This window comes from Pelmatolapia mariae, linkage group LG6 (genome assembly GCF_036321145.2).
Source record: "Pelmatolapia mariae isolate MD_Pm_ZW linkage group LG6, Pm_UMD_F_2, whole genome shotgun sequence".
Classification (NCBI taxonomy): domain Eukaryota; kingdom Metazoa; phylum Chordata; class Actinopteri; order Cichliformes; family Cichlidae; genus Pelmatolapia; species Pelmatolapia mariae.
This window is the reverse complement of record NC_086232.1, coordinates 20,248,067-20,271,828: the sequence shown is the minus strand read 5'-3', so window position 1 is coordinate 20,271,828 and position 23,762 is coordinate 20,248,067. Positions and strand designations below refer to the sequence as shown.

Sequence of the window (23,762 nt, the reverse complement as noted above, 5' to 3'; positions counted from 1 at the left end):
AGCTGAGAAAATAGGTCGTATTTATTGAATCCATTTCATTGATTTCATTTAAATTGCATGCTGTTTATGCCCTTTCCTGTTGACACTTGCGTGGATTATAGAGGATGTAAATCTCCTGCTGTGTGACTTAGAAAAAAAAGAGTTTGCTCAAAGATTAAAAACCTACTAAGGCCTTTTATGAAAGGTGTAAATTTGTTCGACTGCATAAATGCCTCAATATCCAACGCTGATAATTTCGTTGCTTTGGAAAAATCACGCAACGATTTAAAAAAGATAATAAAATAAAGAAGAAGAAGAGAAAAGAAAAAGAAAAAATACCATTGTATCAATATGCAGTCTCACACTCCACATTTAATAAAACATAAGGAAAAATATTTAATTCACCTGTATTTTTCATTTGTTTCTTCAATCCAAACAGCATCGCCTGTGGCCAAATATTTTTAAAAGAAAATGCCTCGTGTCTTGAAAAACATCTAAGTGAATATGAAATAAATACATTTATTAATTGCCAATAAAAATCTATGAAAAACGATTAAAATTCGGCAGCAATACAGGCATTATTTATTAAATTCAAAGTGGTTTTTAAATATTTTCTTTAGGTTTAAGCAATTTTCTCCACGCCATATAAGACACGTGCTGCTTTATTATGATGAAAAAAATGAAACTAGTGATTCAGAATTTGGATGCAAAAGAAAAAAGTACATGTCTGTGCTTCACTTTCTTTGCACTCTTCAGTCACGGATGCTTGTCCACGAGCTAATCAAACACCTGCTGCAAACCGCAGGTTATTTATGCAATTAACAGGATGGCTTTAAAATAGGAAAATCCCTGCCTTCCTATCACAAGAGACATTTCCTACGTTTCGACAGTGCTACTTTGTGTGTGTTTGATTTACAAGGAATTCCAAAAGGTATTGCCAAATGGGGTTTTTTTGTTGTTGTTGTTGTTGTTGTTGTTATGTTTTGTTTTTGTTATTTTGGAGATGCCCCTGCATCTCATCACAGCCGCTTCTCCAAAACGCACTGCGCACAAATCTTTTTTTTTTATGTCTCTATCGATCAGATGGAGATGTGATTTAAGTAAACTTTGATAAAATCCTGCATCTATCGTGTCACCTGGTTGATCTTTACGGGAGATGGGGGAGATTTTTTTTAACACAAGCCCATAACGCATTTCTCTCCAACACCCCAGGGTGCGCCAGGCTCGGCAAACACAAAGTCATTATCGGTTAGATTCCAATAAGGCGAGTCTGTCAAGGAACAGGCTTCCTTCGGAGAATTTATGTCATGCCTACTAAACATGAGACGATGTCTTCTAAGTGGTGCGAGGAAGGATAAATAACAGCGAGTCCCACAGCTGATTATATTGAAACAACGGTGCGCATTTGTAAAAAGGATTGGGGACGCAAACGTGGGGTCCCAGCAGATGCTGAGCGCAGGGGCCCATCCACCTGCTCGTACCGGGAGAGGAAGAGAGAAGCGGATCGCTGACCCCTGCAACCCATCCACTAATTCGTGTATCAATAGTTTGCATGATCGTTACTTTAGGAAGATTTCGAGGGGGTGGGGAAGATAAAACGTGATAAGCACGAAAGGTGTGAGGATGTAAAGGGAAACACTATTGATTTACGTATCAAATAAATTTGAGGGCTTTAAAGATCAACCTGACTAAAACAAAAAAAAAGGTGGAGGTTGTTTTTCTCATAAAACTATTTCGTGGAAAGCTGCTTTAACAAAATGTGTCTTTACTAAAAGTTACACCGGGATTCTTCTTCTTTTTTAAAAAAATCCCAAAACATAATTTTCACCTACACGATTCGACCTCTGGGGGTTAAACAAAACAAAAACAAAACGGACTCCAAGTGCCGTCAAGGTGACAGAATATGTTTCTCATCACTTACAGCACGGAGCCGCGGCAAAGCTGTTGCGCAAGAGCCGCTATGGCCCGAGTGCGTAACAGCGTGTGCATGGTACGGAGAGTCTGCAGGTCCCGCTATGATTAACTGCAACCTAACAACCATCCTCTATCTTTACTGTCTTCCCCTCACGCGCACGTGCGCGCGAACGGACGCACACAAGCGCACACACACGCCCGCGTACAAGCACACGCGCGCACATACACTTGCTCGGAGCTGGACATTCCGATCCCCCCTCTCCGTACCTGATATTTATCCAACGAAACCACTTCATCCCTTAAAAAAATAACTGTCATGTTTCTAAGTTTTGAGACGACATTAAAAACCTAAAAAAAAAAAAAGGCTACAGAACGAAGAGGAACACCAGCGACAGCAGCAGAGGAATGTCGGGAGGAAATGTTCGACTGTCCTCAGCCGGTGCGGGCTCTCCGTTATCATCACTACTTTTCCTGGCCAGCCAGGATTCATTCACGGCTCCTTTGCTGTTCCGTAGCCGCGCGAGGGGCTTCCTGCTTCGGCCACACGAAGTCAATTAGCCGGTCCCAGAGGGGTGCCCCTTCCCGAGTCTTTATCGGCGCTGGGGTTACCAAAACACGCCTATAGCTTGCTTTTTAAAACTCCTCTCCGCTCTCACACCAATTACTGAGACATAAGCATGTGTGTAACAAGAGGTGAGGAATCATGTCGCAAGCTGTGCAAATTTTATATTAACATGTTTTTGCAAACACACAAAATGTGCAATTTGTTTGCCCCTTTTTAAAAAATAAAAGAAAATGACAAATGGATTGAATAAATTTTGAAAAAGTGACAGATGACAGAGAGAGAGAGAAAATGCATGAACTGAAATACTTTACAGCAGGTTTGTGTAAAAGAGCAACACAAAAAGCATTAAATCAATGTTCCAAAAAGAAAAGAGAAAGTTACAAAAAATCTGCTGCAAAATTGACTCTTAACTTGAAATATCACAAACAAGACACCACAAACCACTGGTTCCCCCCCACCACCACCACCACCCACCCACCCCAACATGAACTTACACATACACCTACACATGCAGACGCACACCAACACTTTCTTGGATCAGGAACCAGTAAATACTGTGAGAGTAAACACAAATCAGGAGAAGGAAAATGAACATTTGGCCTTAAAGATGGAAAAGAAAGAAGGAAGACAGAAGGAGGCAGAGATGGAGACGATGGAGGGGTGAGGCTGAGCTGACGTACCTGCTGGGACATTCTGTAGAGGAGGTTGCTGTCAGTGCTCTGCTGCTGCCATGTCCCCATGAAGCCCGGCTGCTCAGCACTAGGCGGTCTGGTGCTGAACTGCATGGAGCTCGCGCCTGCTCCCTCAGCGCTGCTGCTAACGATGCTTACGCCACCCAGACCACTTCTGCTGCTGGTGGTGCTGCTGCTACTAGTACTGTGGCTACTTGAGATGATGCTCGTGCAAATGCCAGCTGTGTCCGTGGGTCCGTTAGCCTTAGCTGGAGGTGGCCTGGGCGACTCTGGGTCTCTGCTGGGCTCTGGTGGGACCGTGTCACACTCACTGCCTCTCACATCCAACTCTGCCTCCTTGGACTTAGACAGAGAGAGGGAGAGACAGAGAGGGAGGGCGGCAGGGATGTGGGAGTGTGAAGGAGGAGAGAAGAAAAAGAAGTCAGTGAAGGTGGGTTCTTTTGGGGTTATGTTGCCTTTTAAAAAAATCTAGCTTGGTTCCTGCTTGGTGAGGAGGATAACAGCAAGAGGCAAGATGAGGAAGTAGACGTATGTGTGCGTGTGTATGTGTGTGAGGTTTCTTGGCAGCTCCGGTGGCAGAGCAGTGAGTGTGGAGTTAATTCTCGTGAAGGGAGAGAGAAGAGGGCTTGTGGTGAATTTCCTCGGGGGCCTCGTGTTGGACAGGGGAAGATGAGCGGAGCACTGGAGGTGAAGAGGGACGAGGAAAAGGATGGAGGTGAGGAGGGAGGTTGATGAGAAGGTGAGCAAGAATGGAGTAAAACAAAAAAAAAGGAGGGGGAGTATGGGAATTAAGGCGAGGGGGTGCATGTTGTTGCCTTTGGCCTGACTTTTTTTTTTCTTCTTTTTTTTTCTTTTTGCTGTAATCCATCTGTCAGTCATTTTGTACTTGGACATGGAGTCAACACAAACACACACTTGGATGCAAACATACACAGTGGAACGCATGTTTACCTGCATGCACACACATGGACACACTCACGTAATATATGAAGAAGAAAAAAAAGAAAAGTAGGAAAGTAAAAGTTAAGCAACCTGGGAAGTGCCACCACCAGACTCAGCAATGAATATCCACACAAAAATAAAATCAGAAATAAATTCAAGCTTGAGAAGGCAACAAATAGTGTGCTGTAAGTACAAGAAAGATATATACTACACTCTAGACTTAAAAAAAAACACACATACAGCAAAAAAATGTGAAATTTAAAAATGCCGTTTCACTGTTTTCCCCCAAAATTTGTCAAACAACCAAAAAATATTTTTTAAAGTCCAGGTTTTTTTAAAAAAAAAAAAGTCCCATAAACGTCCATAAAAGCAAACAGCCGAGCTAATAAAAAAGCTTGAATTTATCTTACCATCAATTCTGTGTCTGTCCCAGCAAAGTGAAGATGAGGTGTGGGAGTGAGCCACCAGCAATCCAGCTCTCCTTGCCTCCCGCTCCTCTCTCTCTCTTTTCTCTCTCCCTTAGCCTCTCTCTCTCTGTGTGTCTCTGTGAATGTGTCCCTCTCTCAACGTCTGTGCTGCCGACTGTCCTCTCTCTTTCCCTTTCCTCTTGCCTCTCTCTCTCTCTCTGACTCCTCTGTACTCCGCCGCAGCCACGGAGGAACTGAACTGAGCGCCTGAGCGTGTGTGTGTGTGTGTGTGCGAGAGCGAGCCGGTGAGAGAGACGGTGGCTCGCTGAGTGTCTGTGTGTGCGAGACTGAGAGAGAGAGGGAGTGTGTGTGTCAGGCCAGTGCAGGCTCAACTGAGTCAACTCTGCCGCTCCAGTGTGAGATGCTCAGTGACATCGCGCTGCACACTTCGACACACTCGCACGCAGACACACACACACACACACACACCCCTCCTCTGCTAGACGCAGGAAGGTGGGGGCAAGCTCCCTCGCAGATCGGGAGGAGGGGAGCGTTTGTCCCCCCCCCCCCTTGCCTTATTACCATTTGCGCTGTGAGCGGCCAGCACGTCTCAGAGCAACTTAGTTCTCCTGTGGGACCGTCCTGCCACACACGCATATGAACGCACACAGACCCACACACACACGCACAGATATACACAGTGCTAAGCAAAGGAGCTGAGTTTTTGCCTTGCATGTGAAAAAAGAGCCACTTCTGTTTGCTGTTTTCAAGTTTCTTTGTTTCAGAAAAGAAAAATCAGGTTTGTATTCTGCAAAAAAACTGGGTTTTTTTTTTATCACAGCTGATCAACATTTTTCTGTTTTCTTTTTATTAGACAATTATAAATCTCTCTCTCTATATATATATTTTTTTTTAAAAACAAGCAAATATGCCAGCCTTGATACATCTTTTAAAACTCTCGTGCCTTTGTTTGATTTTCACCGACTCTAATGAAAGACTAATGGAACGCAGGCAATCTGCCACCAGCATGCACACGAACACACATGCTCACAGGCACCTCCTCTCTCTCCCCTCTCCTCCTCCTCCGCGGAGGCTCTCAGATTTTAATTAAGAAAAAAATGAGGAAGAGGTTCCATTTTAGCCAAATTGGTCCCCACAGCAGCAAAGGTAAGGGGAATAAAATGAGGGATGGAGGAGTAAAGGGAGGCAGACACAGAGAAAAAGACACACAGGAGGATAAGACAAAAAAAGAGGGAAAAGATCTATGCTTCCTTTGACACAGCATAGGACACATCTCAAACAATGAAGACACCCCCCTCCTTCCCTCCTTCCTTCTCCTTTCCTTTCCCTTTTTTTTTAACTTTAAATCTCCCATCTTGTCTTCTCCACCCCATCTTTTCGTCCCACTATCATTAGAGAAATGACAGACCAGGTGCCTCAGTCCGCAGCGAGAGGGAGATGTCACAGTGATCTTTTTCATTGCCGAGGAACAAAAGAGAAAGGGACACGGACAGAACTTCTCTCCTCGGCTACATTAAATGGCTTGTGATATATAAAGTCACTTCAAATTTTGTGGTAAATTGCGGCAGACAGCTTCTTGGTTGTCTGTTAAAAGCCTTTTGTACTATGTACTAATGGCGGTACACTGTTAACCTTTGCTGAGATTATCACACCGGTCATTACTGTTATGTACAGGGGATTTCTGCCAGCAGAGATAAAAGTGTGCAGTGTGTGTCTCGCCACTTTGAAAATGTGCAATTGTGTCTTTTGTCTCAAGCTCAATTTACATCTTCGCTCCTTTCTTGCTGCCTGCCTACATCTTCATCCTCTGCTTTTTTGTCTCTTGTAATTTTTTCCCCCTCCACCTCTAAATACCTTCCTCTGCTCCCTTCCTTTTCAATTCTTTTCTTCATTCATCTTTTTGCATGCTGGCCCATGCCTTGTCAGTAGCCACGAGAAGCATTGTTGTAAAAGGCATAATGTGTCACCTCTTGTCCATGTACCACCAGCTCTGCTCTTAACAACTTATTGAAAAGGTAATGCACGAGGCTTAGGCTAATTATATTAAGTGACAATTTAGCCGCCAAGGTTCCTTTTTGCTTTCCAGTTTTTTTTTCTCTTCCTCTCTCCTTCTGCTCCCTCCACCCCTCCACCCCTTTCTCCTGTAAATGTGCTAGTCTGTGGGTTTTTCGAGTGGCACTCAGTGTTTCAAGTCAAGCTGGTGGCTCAGCTTCTGACCTGGCTGGTTAATGGCTGTTATTTGTGAGAGGGAGGAGTGGACTCTGCAGATATTGCTCACTCTTCCTCCACATTTCTTTCCCCTCTTTTTACCCCTCCACCCTACCCCTTCCACCTTGCTTCTGCCGATAGTAAATGGTCGTGATGACAGCGGAAACAAAGAAAAAAAAAACAGAGAGAGAGACAGAAGTAAAAATACAGAGATGAAGAAATTTTGAAGGGGGGGCTGGAAAGAGGAGGCAAGAGGAAATAGAAAGATGAAAAATCTGTGAAAGCAGGAAAAGGGTGGAAAAAAAGGGGATACTGGAGATCCTCAAGCTCCTTTATTAAAACTATTATTGTGCAGGACTTGAGAATTCCCCCCGGGGCAGGGGTCCATGTCGAAGCCCATATAATTAACTAGAGGCTCAGCTACGGATCAATTACCAGACAAGCAAGTGATAGCTGAATCAATGGAAGATCATCAGGCTCGTTATCAGTGTTGCAACTCATTAGAGGAAAAGTGAGGTAGAGAAAGAGGCAGAGTAAAAAAAGGGGGTGGGGGGCAAAAAGGGAGAAGGGGGTGCCTGGGTGAGGCAGGAGGAGAGGGCAGAATTGGTGGCAGTGTTATCCCAGAAGCTGATGAGTGTGTGTGTGTGTGTGCTGCACTAGTGTGTGATGGGCTGCTTTTCCTCATTAGCTGCCACTGACTGGTGACAGGTGGGAGTCCTGTACCATGAGCGAAGCCTGCTCTGTAGCAACAGTCACTGAGGCTTGCACGGATCAATACTGGCGTGCACATGAGGCTAAAGCTCTGCCACAGCATTCTTACTCCCCAGGTACTCACAACCTCAGTCTCGGGTACAATTTTGCAATCTGAGCAGTCAGAAGGGAGGTGTCAACAATGAAGAGTCGCAGAACAAAGGAGCAACAACTACAACCAGAAATTCAAAGCAACGCCAGAGTTGATAACCTCTTTTAACAGCAGAGTGACATCTACGTATGAAGACGTTAGTTTGAACTCTTCTAGGGATGTGCTCAAAAGTGATTTAAAAAAAAAATGCAATCAATTTTTTAAAGTAGGGCAAAAATGAAAAAAGTACTATTAATATGCGTTGTTCTATTTTGCATTCACCTAAGTAGACAACCTTGCTGTTTAAGTTGAAGTATAATGAAATGCGCTATATAAATAAACCTCCATTGCCATCTGAACTTTGAGGATTCAGTCATTTGTGGTGATGCCACATTTGCACACTGCTTTGCATGCGTTGCTTGATTTATGTTTTAATTCTGATTTTCCTCTTTCATTTGATGTTTAGAAATTGGTGCTCTTTAGAGATAAATGACTGAATCCTCAAAGTTCAGATGGCAATCGGGAAACAATATAAATCTGTGATCTAAACATCTGCCAGTACGTGCCCGGGGATTGTGCTGATATCGTTTTAAACAACACAAACGTGTTTTCTCATGATTGGTGTTACTTTTTTCTATATTTATCAATATTATATTACATCACCTCATTAATTCTTTTACTGTTCACTTATTTTTGGCTTCTATTCTATTATTTCCATTCTGATTATATTTCAGTCTTTATTAAAGAAAAACATATAGAGCACGTCGGGTAAAAGAGTCTAATAAGAGTGCCGAAAGTGAGATTTAAAACATTCTTGGACTCTTTGTACTTTAACTATGGCACCATCCATCACTAAGTCCACACTATTATGCCCATCAAACCTCTTAGCACTGCCTGTTTGTTTCCCAAGCACTGACATCTAATGGGTCAAATAGCCCAGAAATTGGGTGCGACAGCACTGAGTTGTTAGACCAGTCTCAAGAGAACCAATTCCCCTTTCTATGCTCTTGAGAGGCAAAGTACCTAGCTTTTTATTTTCTGTGCAAAGTGAGAAAACCTGTTGAAGCAAACAACAAAGAGTACAAAACAAATACAGGGAGTCATCAAAGAGTCATAATTACGATGCTTTGCTGCTGTATTATTTTTCTGTTTTGTGTTGCTTTTTTTTTCTTTTCACGATGGAAAATCACAACAACAAAGACCAGCTCGCACAAAAACGAGGCCAGAAAGGGAAAGGACAACAAGTGGAAGGTGGAACGACATAATTTGTGCAGCGGCGGCGATCATGTGCCACAGAAACAAATGATCTCCACCAGCAGAAGGAGCTTGATGAGCGTCTCTTTGCCGAGCAGGATGCTGGCTGGTGAAACACTGATTCTTTTCAGGTTGTCACATGAAAGTCACATCTAGAGTTCATCCTATCAGCTGTTCAGTCATTCCCAACTTTTTTTTCTCTCCTCATATAAAGATTTCCTATCATCTTACATTCTTGTTCAAATAATTAAAGGTAAACAAAACTAAACAATAATATTCACGGCGAAAGAGTCGTGGAAAGTGACCAAAAAAAAGGTCAAAAAACCAAAATGTGAGTGCAGCTTTTCAGCAGTACACTAAAGACGTAAGCAGGAACACATGGCTAAGGGCTGGTACTGTCAGTGACCTGATTTATGATCACAGTGTGTGTGCATGTGACAACGAGCGGCGTGTCGATTAGATGGCGCAGGGATAGAACTGTCACTGTTCTGCTACCACTACAGGGCCACAAGACATCATATGACACCAACAGGAACAGCCCTCCACTTGTGATAGCGTTAGAGACAGACGGAGAGAAAGACGGAGAGAAAGGCAGACGAGGGCACCAAAAGGTCTGAGAGAGAATAAAGAGAGCCACATGATTGCCCGTGTCACTGATCACTGCAATCTGGGCTCCACTTATAAGTGCACCTTTGTGAACGAAACAGTAGAACAAGACGAGTTTCTCTAACAAGTGTTCTGAGTTATTTACAATTTTCTACTGTATTTGTGGTAATATAGAAAGGCAGAAGGTTAATTGCTAAGAGCATCATTTGCTAATGCCTGTTTAGCAATTTGTGATCTAATGACATGTTATGCATAACAGCGCTCCACATCCTAGTTCAGTTTTCCTTCAAAGGGAAGGCTCCGCTATCGAGGTCGGGAGACAAAACTACAATTTTATCAGCATCAGCGTGGACGCTCACACACACACACACACACACACACACACACACACACACATATACATATACAGTGCTCATTCACATGTTCACCTTGATCCCAGCAGGCACCAGACCACTGTCCTTCTCACCAAATTTCTGAACAACTTTCACATGACGACACATAAACACACACACATGCAGAAATTCACTTAAGCTCTCTATATATGAAAACCTCAATTCAAACATGCGTGGTGTTTATATTCTTTATATTAGTGGGTCTGCAACTAGTCACTGCTTTTATTATCAGTTAATCTGACTGGTGCTTTCCTGATTAGTGATATGATACAGTTTTCGTGGTGCAACAAATAGACAAAAGTGGAGCCCTACAGCGTGCATGCTGTTGATTTAATAATTTGGCAACGATTAACAAATCAAAATATTGAGAAAATAAGAACAAAACATTTAAAAAATTAAATATTACTTAGAGCCAACAGTCTGAAAACCCAGTGATATTTACCGAGATACTTAAGAAACTAGCTAACTAGCTAATCACAGTAAACAGACTGATGGGTTTCCAGCATCTTCTTTTTCAAAACCTCTTTAAACTCTGTGTAAAGATGCATTTCTAAACAAATCATACAAGCTAGAATTAAGTGTTTAAAAATGCTGTAAAAACTGAAACATTTTAGCAATTTTCTCTTGCTCAGCATCAATTAGTTCTACAGCCTGCAGTTTGCTAGCTAGCAAATAACTCACACGATGACATCAAAAAAACAGGGAGATGGGATTATCTCCAGCATCAGCTACATTCACCAGCTGTTAATGGAAAAGGCTATATAACAGCTTTAGTGGGAGAAAAAAAATTACTTAACTCTTTAAGTTGTATAATGATTCACAGTTGTCATTGTTATGGATTGTAGGATTTATAACAACTAATTAGAGTCACTAAAGTGGCCCTACCAATGGTTTCTGGTGCTGGTGCCAACTTATCTGACGAATACTATGGCTTGTTGGAATGTTTCTATAAAGAACAAGATTTAAACTTAAATTCACCAAAATTTAGCATGACTCCAAATGCACAAATCTCTGCTTTGTCCAGTGTGATTAAGGTGGCAGGAATTAAGAGGTTGCGTTGTTCTGCGACTCGGGAAGGGAGTAAAAATATCAAAGCTGCAGCAGAAAATACTCCACACTCACACTTGGATAATTCTCTTCTAATCATCAGTAGCTCTTCTCCTCCTCCAGCCTCATTTACTTCTCTTATGTTTCCCTCCTTTACAACTCTCTCCTCACCTCATCAGACAGGCCTCTGCCTCACCCCTCCGCCCCCTCCGCCGCCTCCATCCCTTCAGTCCTGTCCTCTCTCACTGACCCGTGCTCCCCCCCAGTCACAGGGCGTTGTGTCTCTACCTGCCAGGCTCCCTGACAGCCCCACGTCCCCCCTCACCCCTGAGAGGAGACCGCCTGCCCATCCGGAACGCTGCCGTGGCAACTCTGCCAGCACCCCCGTTGTACCCCCCGCCACCCCCACCTCACCGTCCAACCCAATATCCACCGAACCCAGTGGTGAGAGTTTGACAAAGTCCTTCTCGACAGTGTCTTCCTTCTCTGAACCTCCTCCACACTTTTCCCCACCTCTCATTATTCTGTTTTTACCCTTCCTCTCAGTCTCATAACCCTCAGATTTTCTTCCTTCCTGACCTCACTAATGTGTCTTTACCTGTTTTAACTTTCTGCCCCTTTTACACTCACTGATTACCTTCTCTCTCTTTTTTTCTTAAGGCTAAAAAGATTTGAGTAGTTGTTACACTGCGACCCTTAAAAGCATTTGTTGTGGACAATAGTAAATATTGACACCCAACAAGTATAATTAAATCTCCACTGAGACCTAATTTTGCTTCCATTTTTCATAATTTTGCATTACATTAAAAGGCTGCACAATAAGGTAATTTAAAAGTGGTTCCATCAGACTAATTACTGGCCAGTTCTTTCTTGCTATATATGCACTGACCACAGGCTGAATGTCAACCAACAAAATGTAACTTCTGTGAACTATAGGTCAGGCAAGCCACCAACAAATTGCAGACAACTGTCCATGCAATAAAAGAAAAAAAATGGAGGCTTGTTTTGAACATACAAAAAAAGTTCCACAGCATATATTTAAATTTGGCCCCTTCAACATTGTCTCCTTTGGCACTTTTGGACCTACCAAAGTGTTGGAAACAGCACTCCTATCTGTATTTCATTAATTACATTTAAAGCTCTACATGGCCAAGCTCCTGCCTATAAAGGTCTTTCACATGATGTCATGATCACTTGTGAATTGTCTCTCATACTGGATGTGAAATAACCACAAGCTGCTAGAGAAATATGTGTATTTTCCAACTGGTTGGTGAGCGGCTGCTGGAAGTTTCTTATTGTCAGCAGGTGAAAACAGTTGTAAAGAAGGTACCGTACAAAAAACTCCTTCTGCTTGCTTTGGTTGCCACGGTCACCTGTAGTTTATTTTTATGTTGGATAGTGATGGTCTTACAACTGAATAATACACCGGTTTGAAATAGATCATTTTAAAATTAATTATATTTTTAAAAAGCTGTGGTTATTTATTAGTATCTCCTGTCTGGGCATGACTGTGTCTGCAAATGTGTTTTGAGGAAAGTCATCAGTTCACAGCTGTGCATCTGCTCAGTGGTGAAGTAATGGGAATCACGCATTATACCAGTTAACCTTTGTGAGTAAAAGGGAAGTCCACGGCTGCTTTTGATGTGAAAAAGAAAAAGAAAAAAATCGATGACCTCACAAAAGCTGAGACGTGGTCCAACAAGCCTGTGTACCATCTGAAAACTCCCCAGAAAACAAATGCAAATCCAGAAAGGAGGTGGGAACAAAAAACATGTGGGTTGCATTAGCCAGGGGAGTCTTTATTTATGGCACACACATGACAAGGAACATAACCGCTAACACCACGACAAACACACAAACACTTGTGACGCTCCTCGCCAAAAAAAACACCCAAATAAATGTCACACAAATCATTGTGTGGTAGTAAAAACCATTCGGCAAACAAGCAAGAAAGTTTTAGGTTTACTTCAGAGAATTTCTGCTGAGGAAAAAGAAAAACGAAAAAAAGTTTGGGTTAAATTCTTCTTCTGTCTCTAACTCTGGTCTTTCTCATTCATCTTTTTTTAGCCGCGCGTCTAAAGAAGAGAAAAGTAGGAAGTGTAGTTTCAGAAGCAATATATTTTTTATTTTTCAAGTTCTGTAGGATGTGTGCTCCAACCAAACGATCAGCACATTAAAAAGTCATTTTAGTTTCTCTTCCTGTGAGCCCCGTGGAGAGGTTCTAAGTGTAATGCCCGTTGCTGCCCTCCCCTTCTCCAAACCCCTTGTAATTGAATACTATCCCACAGCCTGGGCAAAAATCAGCTTAGCGAATGCATAAAGAGGAAAAAAAATAATAAAAAAAATGATTATTATTCCACCATCAGGTTTCAATTACACAGAAGAGGAGGGTTAAGTGAACATGAAGTCATATTAAAGTATATAGAAGGCCACTGGCTTTGGGGTGCTTTGTTGAAAGCTCTCATGTATTAACACACATTCTTGCACGTGGCCAAGTTACATTATTTGATTATTACAACCATAGCCACAGGTTTGGCATGCAAGCTTTGAATTCCTGCTCTCTCTTAGAACCACTTCCACCGAGAACAAGAACCTATTAGTCTGAAAACATTGATGAGAGAGAAAAAATATGTCATGTCTACATCTGGCATACACAGAGGCCAGAAACCTGACTGCGTGTGTGTGTTTGTGTGTGTGTGTGTGTGTGTGTGTGTGTGTGTGTGTGTGTGTGTGTGTGTGTGTGTGTGTGTGTGTGTGTGCAGTGTTATGCATGAGCATGTGTTCCATCTTGCATGTCTGTGTTTCATTGCTTTAAAACATTAGACACGCAGGACCAATTTAAGGTCAGAATGGGAGCGAGGCTGTATTCACACTTAAGTTGAGATTCGGAGCGTCTGTTGTTCTTTACTCTGTCTTCCATTTCTACAGAAATCAGCTTGGGCTACTTTTCTTTTTTTATTCTTTCCTCCCATCATTTGGGTTCACAGCTCTGCTGTCTGGCCCTCTTTCTCATGCAGTCAGTCTTTCTCACTTTGTCCTCACACACCACCACACCAGATTCTGTCACCTGTCTCTGCTGGTTCAATCACTCCCAGAGAGGCAGAGGAATGGCCTCCACATTCCCAGAGGCAAGACATAAAGGGCTGTGAATGGATTGGTGGATGGCGAGGGGGACGAAACCAGCAGCTAAATTATTAAGTGACACTTCGCTTCGAGACACACAAACACACTCATAAGGCGGGAGGGTAAACGCATTAGAACGGTTAGCCCCCTGAATGCACCCGACAACTCGAGTACACGCTAACTCGCGTCAAAATCATCAAACCAGGCCCGGGGCTCTTAAAACGTCGTGGAGCCTGGGAGGCTTTCTGAGAGTGAGTGGCCCTGTCATCGCAGCCATCGTTGCCAATAAATAAGTAAATATGGGAGTGGAGCGGCTAAGCAGCATCGCCACAGAGTTGACAGCACCCATCCACTGCAAGTTTGCGCTCCCCGTGTGAACATCAGCAAATAGGTATTCGCACCTGTGTTTATGTGTGTCTCTGTGGGTCTGCGTACTCTTCCAACATCTGACAAGCTCCAGGGGGGGAAGGGAGGGCCACGGTCTTGGTCATCTCCCCAGCTAGAATGTGCCAAAGCGGGACTTCATTCACTTAAGTTCCACCTGGCCTTGATTTCCTGTGAACAAGGCTTGAGCACACCGGGAGAGCACAGGTCTAATTTGGTACATAAGGCGGCAGGATGATGGGCCATTTGGCCACCATGGAACCAGACTCCCATGTTAGCAGGGAACACAACACAACTCCTCAAGTCTTAGCTTGAAGAGCTGCAACAAAATTACACAAGCACTTGTATCACTGCTATTAAGTCATCTCCCCAAGTGTCCTTTCATACATAAAATATGCAAAAAATAAGACGTAAAATGACAAAAAATGGCACCAAGGGTCCATTGGCGCTGATTATAAAATCCCCAGACAAACACACAGAAACATAACAAAACCTTTAAATAATGTCTAAGTCAGCTAATTTCCTGTGTCCAACAAAGCCAGCCTTTTCTCATTTCTGCGTTTGTGTCAAAGAGGCACGGACAAAATGTCCTTTGGCATCAGTGCACATGATTATCTCTCACTCCCAACTCATAACATACGCACACTTGTAAAGAATCAATTGGTGGCACGTTTAAAAGCACCAGATTGCCCTAAGCCTGCACTTTTTGTGTCTAAACTTCACCGGTGAGGGGAAACTAAAGAAAATCAGCCAACTGACAAACTCTCGACCTCTCGTGTGGGAATATTTTTTCAACAGGGATGAGAACGCTTTGACCAGACGTAATGGAGGTGAATATAATTTTATTCATGCTGCTAAAAGCAAAAATCACTGCCAGATGTTTTCATTTAAAACCATCATAATAAAGGAATCCTAATAAAAAACTATTATTTTTTCTGTGAGGAAAAAAAGAGCATTGCTCCTGGAAAGATGAACTGCCACTGGATATTTTAAAAATGATTTAAAATGACCCATGGATTCAAATCCTTATGCCTGGCACACTTAAACTCTTTGCATTATAACTCCAATGTAAGTAGAAAATTTTATTTGTATTTCAAATTTCTATGATCTGTTAAACAGATTTTAGCCGTACCCACAGAATAACGCCGCTTCAAGCCCATGTCACGCTTGTTTTCCCATCATTATGACCACTAGTGGACACTGAAGACAATCTGGTGTAGTTAGCCTAACAATAAATGCAATGGCATGGTGATACTTAAGCAACTGTAAACAGTGTTTGTGGGCTCGTAAATGTACTCACAGTTTGGATGTATCTGTATCGCTGTGTGTACACATATGTGTGCCCGTGTATGTGTTTATCTGTGGGTACGTTCATTGTAAAGCCTGCTAATTGCAGTTGAGACTCCTTTAATTAACACAAAGAGAGGTCTCTGGGGTATGTATGGGCACTGTGAGTGTGTCACGAGTTTATATCTAGCTAACCTGTGGGACACAACAGCCTAATCAGAGCCTTTTAAGTTCTGCCATGCTTACACTGGAGGATTTACTGAAGACACACTTTAGTCGTGGAAAATGAGACAACCGAGGATCGCGCTGGTCTGGCCGACAAAACAAGCAAAGGGGGAAAAAAATAAAATAAAAACCCACATGCGCCTGGAAACACAGAACACTTTGAACCGAGTACACAACGATGCTGACAATAAGAGGTGTGTATTTTAAGGTTGTAATGACTTTATTTAGCTTGAGTCTTGCTCAACTGTAAACAAAATGGTTGCCCGGCTGTTGTTGTTTGCAGATTAATGGTTTGTGTATGGCAAAGGGGCGCCACAGGAGACATGACACAGGATATGCCTCAATCTTTCTCTCTTCCCTTTGTCCACCCACCTCCATTTTCATTTGCTCGCTCGCTTCTCTTTCCTTTTTAAAAATAACTTGCGCTCTTTTTTATTATTCCTGCCAATTTGGACAGGAGCCGTGGTCAAAGACAGATTACACTAAGTCGCGTATCAAACCTAATCAATCTTCAGCCCCTGGAAGGCATCACTCTCCCAATGAATAATTACAGCAATCCAGTTATGAGCTGCCAGTGCCAAAATGTTGCCACCACCATCTTTTAGGATGCTGGAACCCCTGGCTGATTAACCAATGAACTTTGAGGGCGCACGTTCATGAGCGTGTGTCTGTGTGTGTGGTCCCTGTAAAGACAAAGTCAGAGGCAACAAAAGATGAATGCCTCAGTCATCACAAGTGCTACTGTTTTGTTTTTTTTTGTTCTTTTTCCTTTGAGAGTTAATAAAGTCATTTGAACTACATTAAATCCGAGTGGCACCTGGGGTATGCGGAAGTGGGAGAGCTGATATGTGGGAAAGAATGAGAGTGATCATGTGTGTGTCGATCCAGGATTTAGGTTGGCAGGGTTGCTCTAGTCAAACTAAGGCCAAACTCAATTTGGCTTCCATACATCCTTAGTATAGCTTGCAGTAGAGGAAATGTGCTACACCACCCTCTGCTGCTCACACACACACAGAGACACACACACACAACCGCACACACACATGCAACGAGATGAAGATGATTAAAAGGAGAGAAAGGTGATGTTTTGTGAGGAGGGGAAAAAAGAGATAAAAGAAGGCAGAGAACGAGAACTGTTTGTGTGCATGCGTGTGTGTGCGTGCGTGTGTGCACGTATGGGGGGAGGGGGGGGGGATGAATGAACGAATCATTGTGTTGGTGGGTGCGCTGCAATCAGCAGGGAGAAGACGCTCCAGTCACACACTGTCAGTTATCCAGCCACTGATATGTGATGTATAAAAGGACGTGTGCACCATACAACATGACGATCTTTCATCAAGAGGCATGTTGAGTAGAAAATATTGAGAGATAATTGACAAGAAACTGCTTTTCTTCCTCGTGAGAGAGGGGAGCCACTGCGTTGTACATGAGAGGAAGTCAGCGGAGACGGTAGGGAGGGAGAAAAAAAGGGGGGAGAAGAGTGAGCGTGTAACTGCAGAGCAGCTGTATTGAGCGGAGGAGGGTGTCATTTAGAAAGTGGCTGGCTCAGCAATGGCCATTAGTAGCACTGTGACACAGTGGAGTGTCAAGCAAACAGACAGGAGGAAGAACCTTCACTGATGTGGGCAGACAGGCAGATTGAGGAGAATGGATAACAAATGGTTATGTTATAATGATGTTTATCAGTAAATCTTTACTTACTTAATCTAAAGACGGTTATTAAAGTGGGAAAATGTAACACAATAATAATTTATTTGAAAATGTTGCCCTTTTTTTTGTAACTTCATTGTTTTTGTCTTTTTTTTTGGGGGGGGGGGGTTCTGACTTTTATATTTTAAAAAAAATCAAGGTTTCTCAATTCATTTTATTAGAATCGCTTTATTTTTTATTTATTTTTTGTTTTTATGTATCATATATGAGAAAACACCATCAACAGCCAGAAAAACTTTTTTGCTATAATTTTAGGCTTAAACTGTCTTAATTACCAGAGTATATGAACCAATATGACTATAAAATAAATCTTCAGAACACAGACATGAATAACACTAAAATGTTTGGTACTTGTAGGTGATGCTGGGCACTTGTGGTTTAGTGTATTTGTAAAGAACTAAATTTGATGAAGCAACAAGTCATAAAACACCATAAATTGCATTTACAGGTAACGATTTTAAGACTTAGACAGGTGATTACTTACAATAACATTTTTTTTAATTTAAAATTTACTCTGCGAATAAGCAATTTACTTATTATTACACTTATTTGCATAAATATTTCATATACAAATGTCCATTGTGAACGTTTTCTCTCCAGCATGAAATATGACATGTTATTGACTCAGAATAGCCTGGTACACATAAGTCAAAAACCTAGGGTTGCGTGGAGTGTTTTTAATAAACGTGCCACAGAGCCAGAGACATCATCTTTGTTATTTCAATTTTTTTCTTCCTCCTCAAAATCTGGCACCTCCACCAATGCAAATCCACTGACAGTTCAGTAGTCCTTTACCACATATGCAGCACTACTCCGCAAGATCTTTGTATAATCACTGGAGTTCCTTTTTTAAATGAGATGGTGTTATAGATCTCTCCAAACTGTATCAGCACTAAAATGCATTATTGAAAAACTGTAAGGAGGATACTGATATTTACATGATTTTAGGTAATCTGATATTTTGAGCCAGGGAAGCCTCTTATAACACTGAAGTGAAACACTAGATACTTAATACAGGAATAATACAGCCATTCTGCAAACCACAAACTACCCAGCGCCACGCCGCAAATAACTATGATTTTGAGCAAGAAGGAGTGGAAGAGTGTAAAGAAACAAAGAGAGAGAGGGGGGGGGACATAACTAAAAATTACTTAGCCCATGAAATTCCTTAGACAGCAGAACTAGCAGTGAAGGCTAAACACTCCAGAGTCTGGGTGTTGGCAGACACAAAACACCGCCACAGGATGTGAGAGAGCTATTGCAACCAATCAAAACTCTTAGTTCAACTTCAAGGACCAAACATATCATATCAAAGTAAAGGAGAAAATGCCGGTGATCTGATAAGACGTGCTCTCTGAGCTTCCCGTGATTATTAATTGCATCTACAATGGCATCGCTGATTTGTGACTCCCAAACTCTTTTCTCCTTTGTTTTAATTTTCGTCGAAACAATGCCGTTTAATAACTTGCGGTTGAAAAACTACAATCGAGCCTTATTTATTTGCCTGGAAGACAATCTGAGCTTCCACTTCACTTTCCCACCAGTCCGTCCAGCTGCCCACTGCCAGAAAGCATTTTGCTGGGGACAGTGTGGTCCTATTGGAGCGACAGGAATTCACAAACAGAGGGGGCAAACCAAGGTTACTGAAACGAAGGGCCCAGGCACGCTCCCAAACGAGGCAGGCGGCGGTGCAGCCAGCGCAATCTGGGGTCCTTCTGCTGACTAGCCACACTAGGACTCATGGGAAGGGAATGTAAGGCTCCTTTGCAGGCCAAGTTTGAAGGAGTGTGGAGTGAGAGACTAACTGTTTGAAGAGGACGGAGTTAGCATATGAGAATGTTGCGTGTGTGCGTGTGTGTGTATGTGTGTGTGAGTGTATAAAAACCTTGACAAGTAAACTCTGGCTGCCATCACTCGTCACTTCTTTGTGTTGGAAAAGACCGCCTTGCCACACCCGTGCTATTCCCGTGCAGGCCAAGTCTTCTCCCATTCCAATGAAGAGACATTAAGGGAAGAGTAATCACTTTGGACGTGAGCTGCCAATTTAGTCTGAACTTATTTATCTCATTTAGAGTCAGTTTGGAGGGATATACACATGGCAAATTCCGACTTCTCAGTTCCCACAGACATAGGAATTGAAACTGCTGGCAGGCCTGACAATATTCCTTCATTGAGCTTTGCATTACTGTAACAAGAGAGGGGGTGACAACGATTTGCCAAACCCTGACAACTGCAATCCTGTCACTGCCTGCTGCCAGTTTATCTGTGGGTTGTTTTTTTTCAGTGGATGCTTCACCACTAATTCGATTTCTTCTGGTTTTCAAGCATTAAATTCTGAATTAGGATCTTCTGAAAAACCAGATTACCTATGCAAAAAGTCACATGTCCACATGCTCTCACACTCACACAGGTAGACGACAGCAGCTCACTAGACGCAGAGACCTCCCAAAAAACTTACATCCTACGTGGCTCTGGCTGTGCATACTAACTAGCAACTGGCTTTACAGTGAGCATGCACGCATGTAAGCGCACACATGCACGTTAGGTTTACTCTAATTAGTGCTGGTATTTTCAGGGCTTGTTTGCACAAATTGGTAATGTGTGATTTGAATTAAAATATGGTTGCGGGGAGAGCGGTGGGGAGGAATTGTTCCCAATAAAAATAAATAAATAAATAAATAAATAAAAGAAATAGAAAGGGGTTTCACCTTGCCCTTTTGTTGGGACTCATACGAAAGTAATTTAATCCAGTGAGGGAAAAGAGGAAAGAGAAAGAGGTACAGAAAGAGAGAGGTAGCAAAAAAAGACAGGGAAGGAGAGACAGAAAGAAAAAAGGGGGAGGGAGATACATTCCGTTTGGGCCATAGTGAGAGGCACTGTGGGTGTCTGAGGGCCCTCACTGCCAGTAATTGCTTCCATATAGGACTCTTCCATGGTCACACACACACATATACACACATCTACATGCACACGCGCAGTTAGCATTGTAAAAGCAGATGTGGGACATCTACCAGTATGAAAAAAAGAAAAAACATCATTTACAACAGATAAATACATGTACTAAAAGTGTCAATTTATTTAACCATTGAACTCAGTTTTCATGGAGCTCATCATTAAGCATAATACGGTGGATAGCAGCTCTCGATTAAGAGGATGAGGCACATTAGCAGGTTACCTGCTTGTCCCCGAAACAAGGAGCATCTAAGCAGAGTATTCTGCTAATCCAGCTCAAAGCCGGACAAAGGACGGGCGACCGTGCTTGAGTTGTAATATAAGTAGGTTTAAGCCACAGAGGTAAAGAGGAAATAGGGTGGAACAGTGGTGTGGTGGTCAGCATAGTTGACTCATACCAAAGAGGGTCCTGGGTTTGAATCCACCAGTTGGCTGGGGCCTTTCTGTCTGGGTACTCTGGCAGACAAAGACATACACATTATACTGGGGACTGTAAATTGGCCGTGTGATTCAGCTCATAACCTATATAGATAAACCTAGTTTCACAAAACTATGCAGAGAGAGGTGTTATGGGAAACCGCAGGTCACAATGAACTGGCAAAGCACACAAACACCAAATTTTGTTTGAAAGGAGCATGCAATACTGATAAATAACTGATGATCTTTCTCAAATTGACATTATTTCCAGTTTTCCAGGTCTCACCTGTGCATGAATATCCTCTGCTAGCACAGCTCCCCCGACACATTTAGGGACCTTAGGCAAGATCAGGCTTTCATGCTGCACAAAATGACCTACACCTGTGATCACAGAAAGACTGCTACAAACAGCAGTAAGCAACACCACTGTTAATGTTTTCACAAGTTTCTCTGTGTGTGTCTGAGGCTAAAATTTGGAGAAGAAAAAGCTCAGACTTTGGGAAGAGAAAGCCTGTTTAACAAATATGATTTGAGATTTGTTTAGGTAGCCTGCAGTGTAGGCTTGTGATCAAGCGTTGGTTACATGGATCACTCATTAGGGCAGGAAGTGTTTATTCCATTATGTTGTCAAGAGTTCAGCTAATTATATTGTAACTAAAAGACTTTTAAGTTTCCGTTGATAATGTTGTTACTGTAACCACGGTTCAAACGTCTTTTCAAGCACCCTGCTGGCGTCCATGTGTGATGTTAATATGAAACATTCCATAGTCAGTTATTAATATGAGTGCAACACCATCAGGCAAATCATTAGCATTAATGAAATGTGGACTTAGTAATGAGTGACTTCCAAACTGTTTAGATGACTTATTTTAAACAGGCCTGTGCATTTCAAGGTACTTGAAGTGCTTTGTAAGAAATTGCAAGTAATTCATGTCCATAAATATTAAAGAGATTTTCTGGGATTTTATTTAAATTCACTTTTCATTTCCATTCATCTGTTTTCTTCTGCTTATCCAGTTCGGGATGGTGAGGTGAGAGGGGAATGCAGAGTGGATGGGTCACCCATCTAACCAGGGCCAACATATAGAGACAGACAAGCGTTCACACTTGCATTCACACCTACGGCCAAATTAGAATCACCAGTTAACCCAACACACATGTCTTCTGACAGTGGGAGGAAGCTGGAGTAGCCGGGGGTAACCCAGACATGAGGAGAGGATGCAAGCTTCAAAGAGGGGTGCGTCAGCCCTGCAGGTGGATTTGACACCAGGATCTTCTTTCTGTGAGTTAACAATATTACCCACCACACAACCGTTAATTTTTATACTGTTTATTGAGATAAAATAACACAGTAGCTCAGTCCTACATTTTCTTCTTGTGTGTCCTCTTGCATCACATGAATGGCAAAGGTCCTGGTTTGATGTATGTCCGGGCCTTTCACCATGCACTGAGTATTATTTAAACTCTTTCTTAGTGGCAAATACACACTCCTGGACACACACACTCATGATTAATAGGAGCATGTCTGAAAGGGGAAACAATAGTCAACCTCTGCTCTGCTGCCAAAAGACAACATACAACATTAGGCATATAACTACATGTGGTTGTGGCTGCATTAGACTGCCATGCACTACATAACATAAATCAACTTTCATCATTTAAACACAAACAAAGAACAGCGCAAGCCAGGCAGGAAGGAAAACTGAGGAAAAAGGGGGTGGGGGTGGGGTAATAATTGATTTGTATGGTTTAGATGGAAGGAGCAGGTTAGAAGACAGGGAAATATTTTGAATGTGAGTAGTTTAAAGAGGAAATCAGCTCTGCCATTTAAACAGGTTACAACCACTTTACCAGGTGTAAAAGTCCCTAGCCGCTTGGAGAATTTAACCCGCACAGAAAAGGAGTCAACTACATAAAAATGAATCTTAACTTTACTGGGTTCTGCTGGAGTTTAAATAGCAGATGGACCACGTCTGAGTGCATGAGTCTTTGAGGTTCAAAGCGTTAATGTGACTAAGACCACTTGAGAATGTTAACATGGCAAGTTGAACAGATGTGTTCAGCCACTAAACTGAATGTCAGACACAAAGTGTGCCCACACGCATACGCAGAAACACAAGTGCACGCACGCACACGTTCGCCCATACATCCATTGGCCCCACCTGAGCAGTAACTTTCAATGATCATGAGCCTGTACGACCAAATTGGCTGAGCTCACAAATCAAAGGCACGTGGGGTTACTTGAAGATTTCCAGTCAAGTGGAATGTGTGTATGCAGTGCAGGTGTGTGTGTGTGTGTGTGTGTGTGTGTGTGTGTGTGTGTGTGTGTGTGTGTGTGTGTGTGTGTGTGTGTGTGTGTGCGCACGTGTGTGTAAATTGCAAAAACAGACAGAAGGACTTGACTGCCCTCTCCTGACTTGATCAGATCTTTTGAGATAGGCGGATGTGACCGAATAGTTCATTATCCAAGTGTGAACATTAACCGCTGCAAAAGATTTGATATTTGATCCAAAGTAACTTCACGTCTATCATCCCTCTGCCACAACACACGCTGCCGACTCCAGCATCATCGAAGAGGACCCACAGGGATCGCTGCTGCAGATTGCTGAGCGCTGTGTGGATATATTTGTGTGCCCCGTAAGTAGCGGCTGTTGCTGTATCAGTTCCCACTGTAGATAAGGGAGTGTACTGCGGTGGTATTGGTAATAATGCTGGGACCACTGAGACAAGTAAAGCAAGGGAGGTGTCATTGCTGCACATCCGTATCACACACTTTTTCCCAGCAACTTCCCCACA

General features: G+C 42.6%; 1 protein-coding gene across 4 annotated transcripts in view; it reads right to left on the bottom strand.

Moving 5' to 3' along the window:
• bnc2 (basonuclin zinc finger protein 2) overlaps positions 1 to 23,762 on the bottom strand; it is a 162,957-nt gene that overhangs the window by 82,967 nt on the left and 56,228 nt on the right. For 3 of the 4 annotated variants that reach the window (XM_063475231.1, XM_063475233.1, XM_063475234.1), the window contains exon 2: positions 3,139 to 3,492. In XM_063475231.1, coding sequence (XP_063331301.1) covers positions 3,139 to 3,492 — 354 coding nt within the window. Of the gene's footprint in view, positions 1 to 3,138; positions 3,493 to 4,502; positions 4,645 to 23,762 lie in introns of those variants that run through there. The other variant, XM_063475232.1, reaches the window with a different exon arrangement.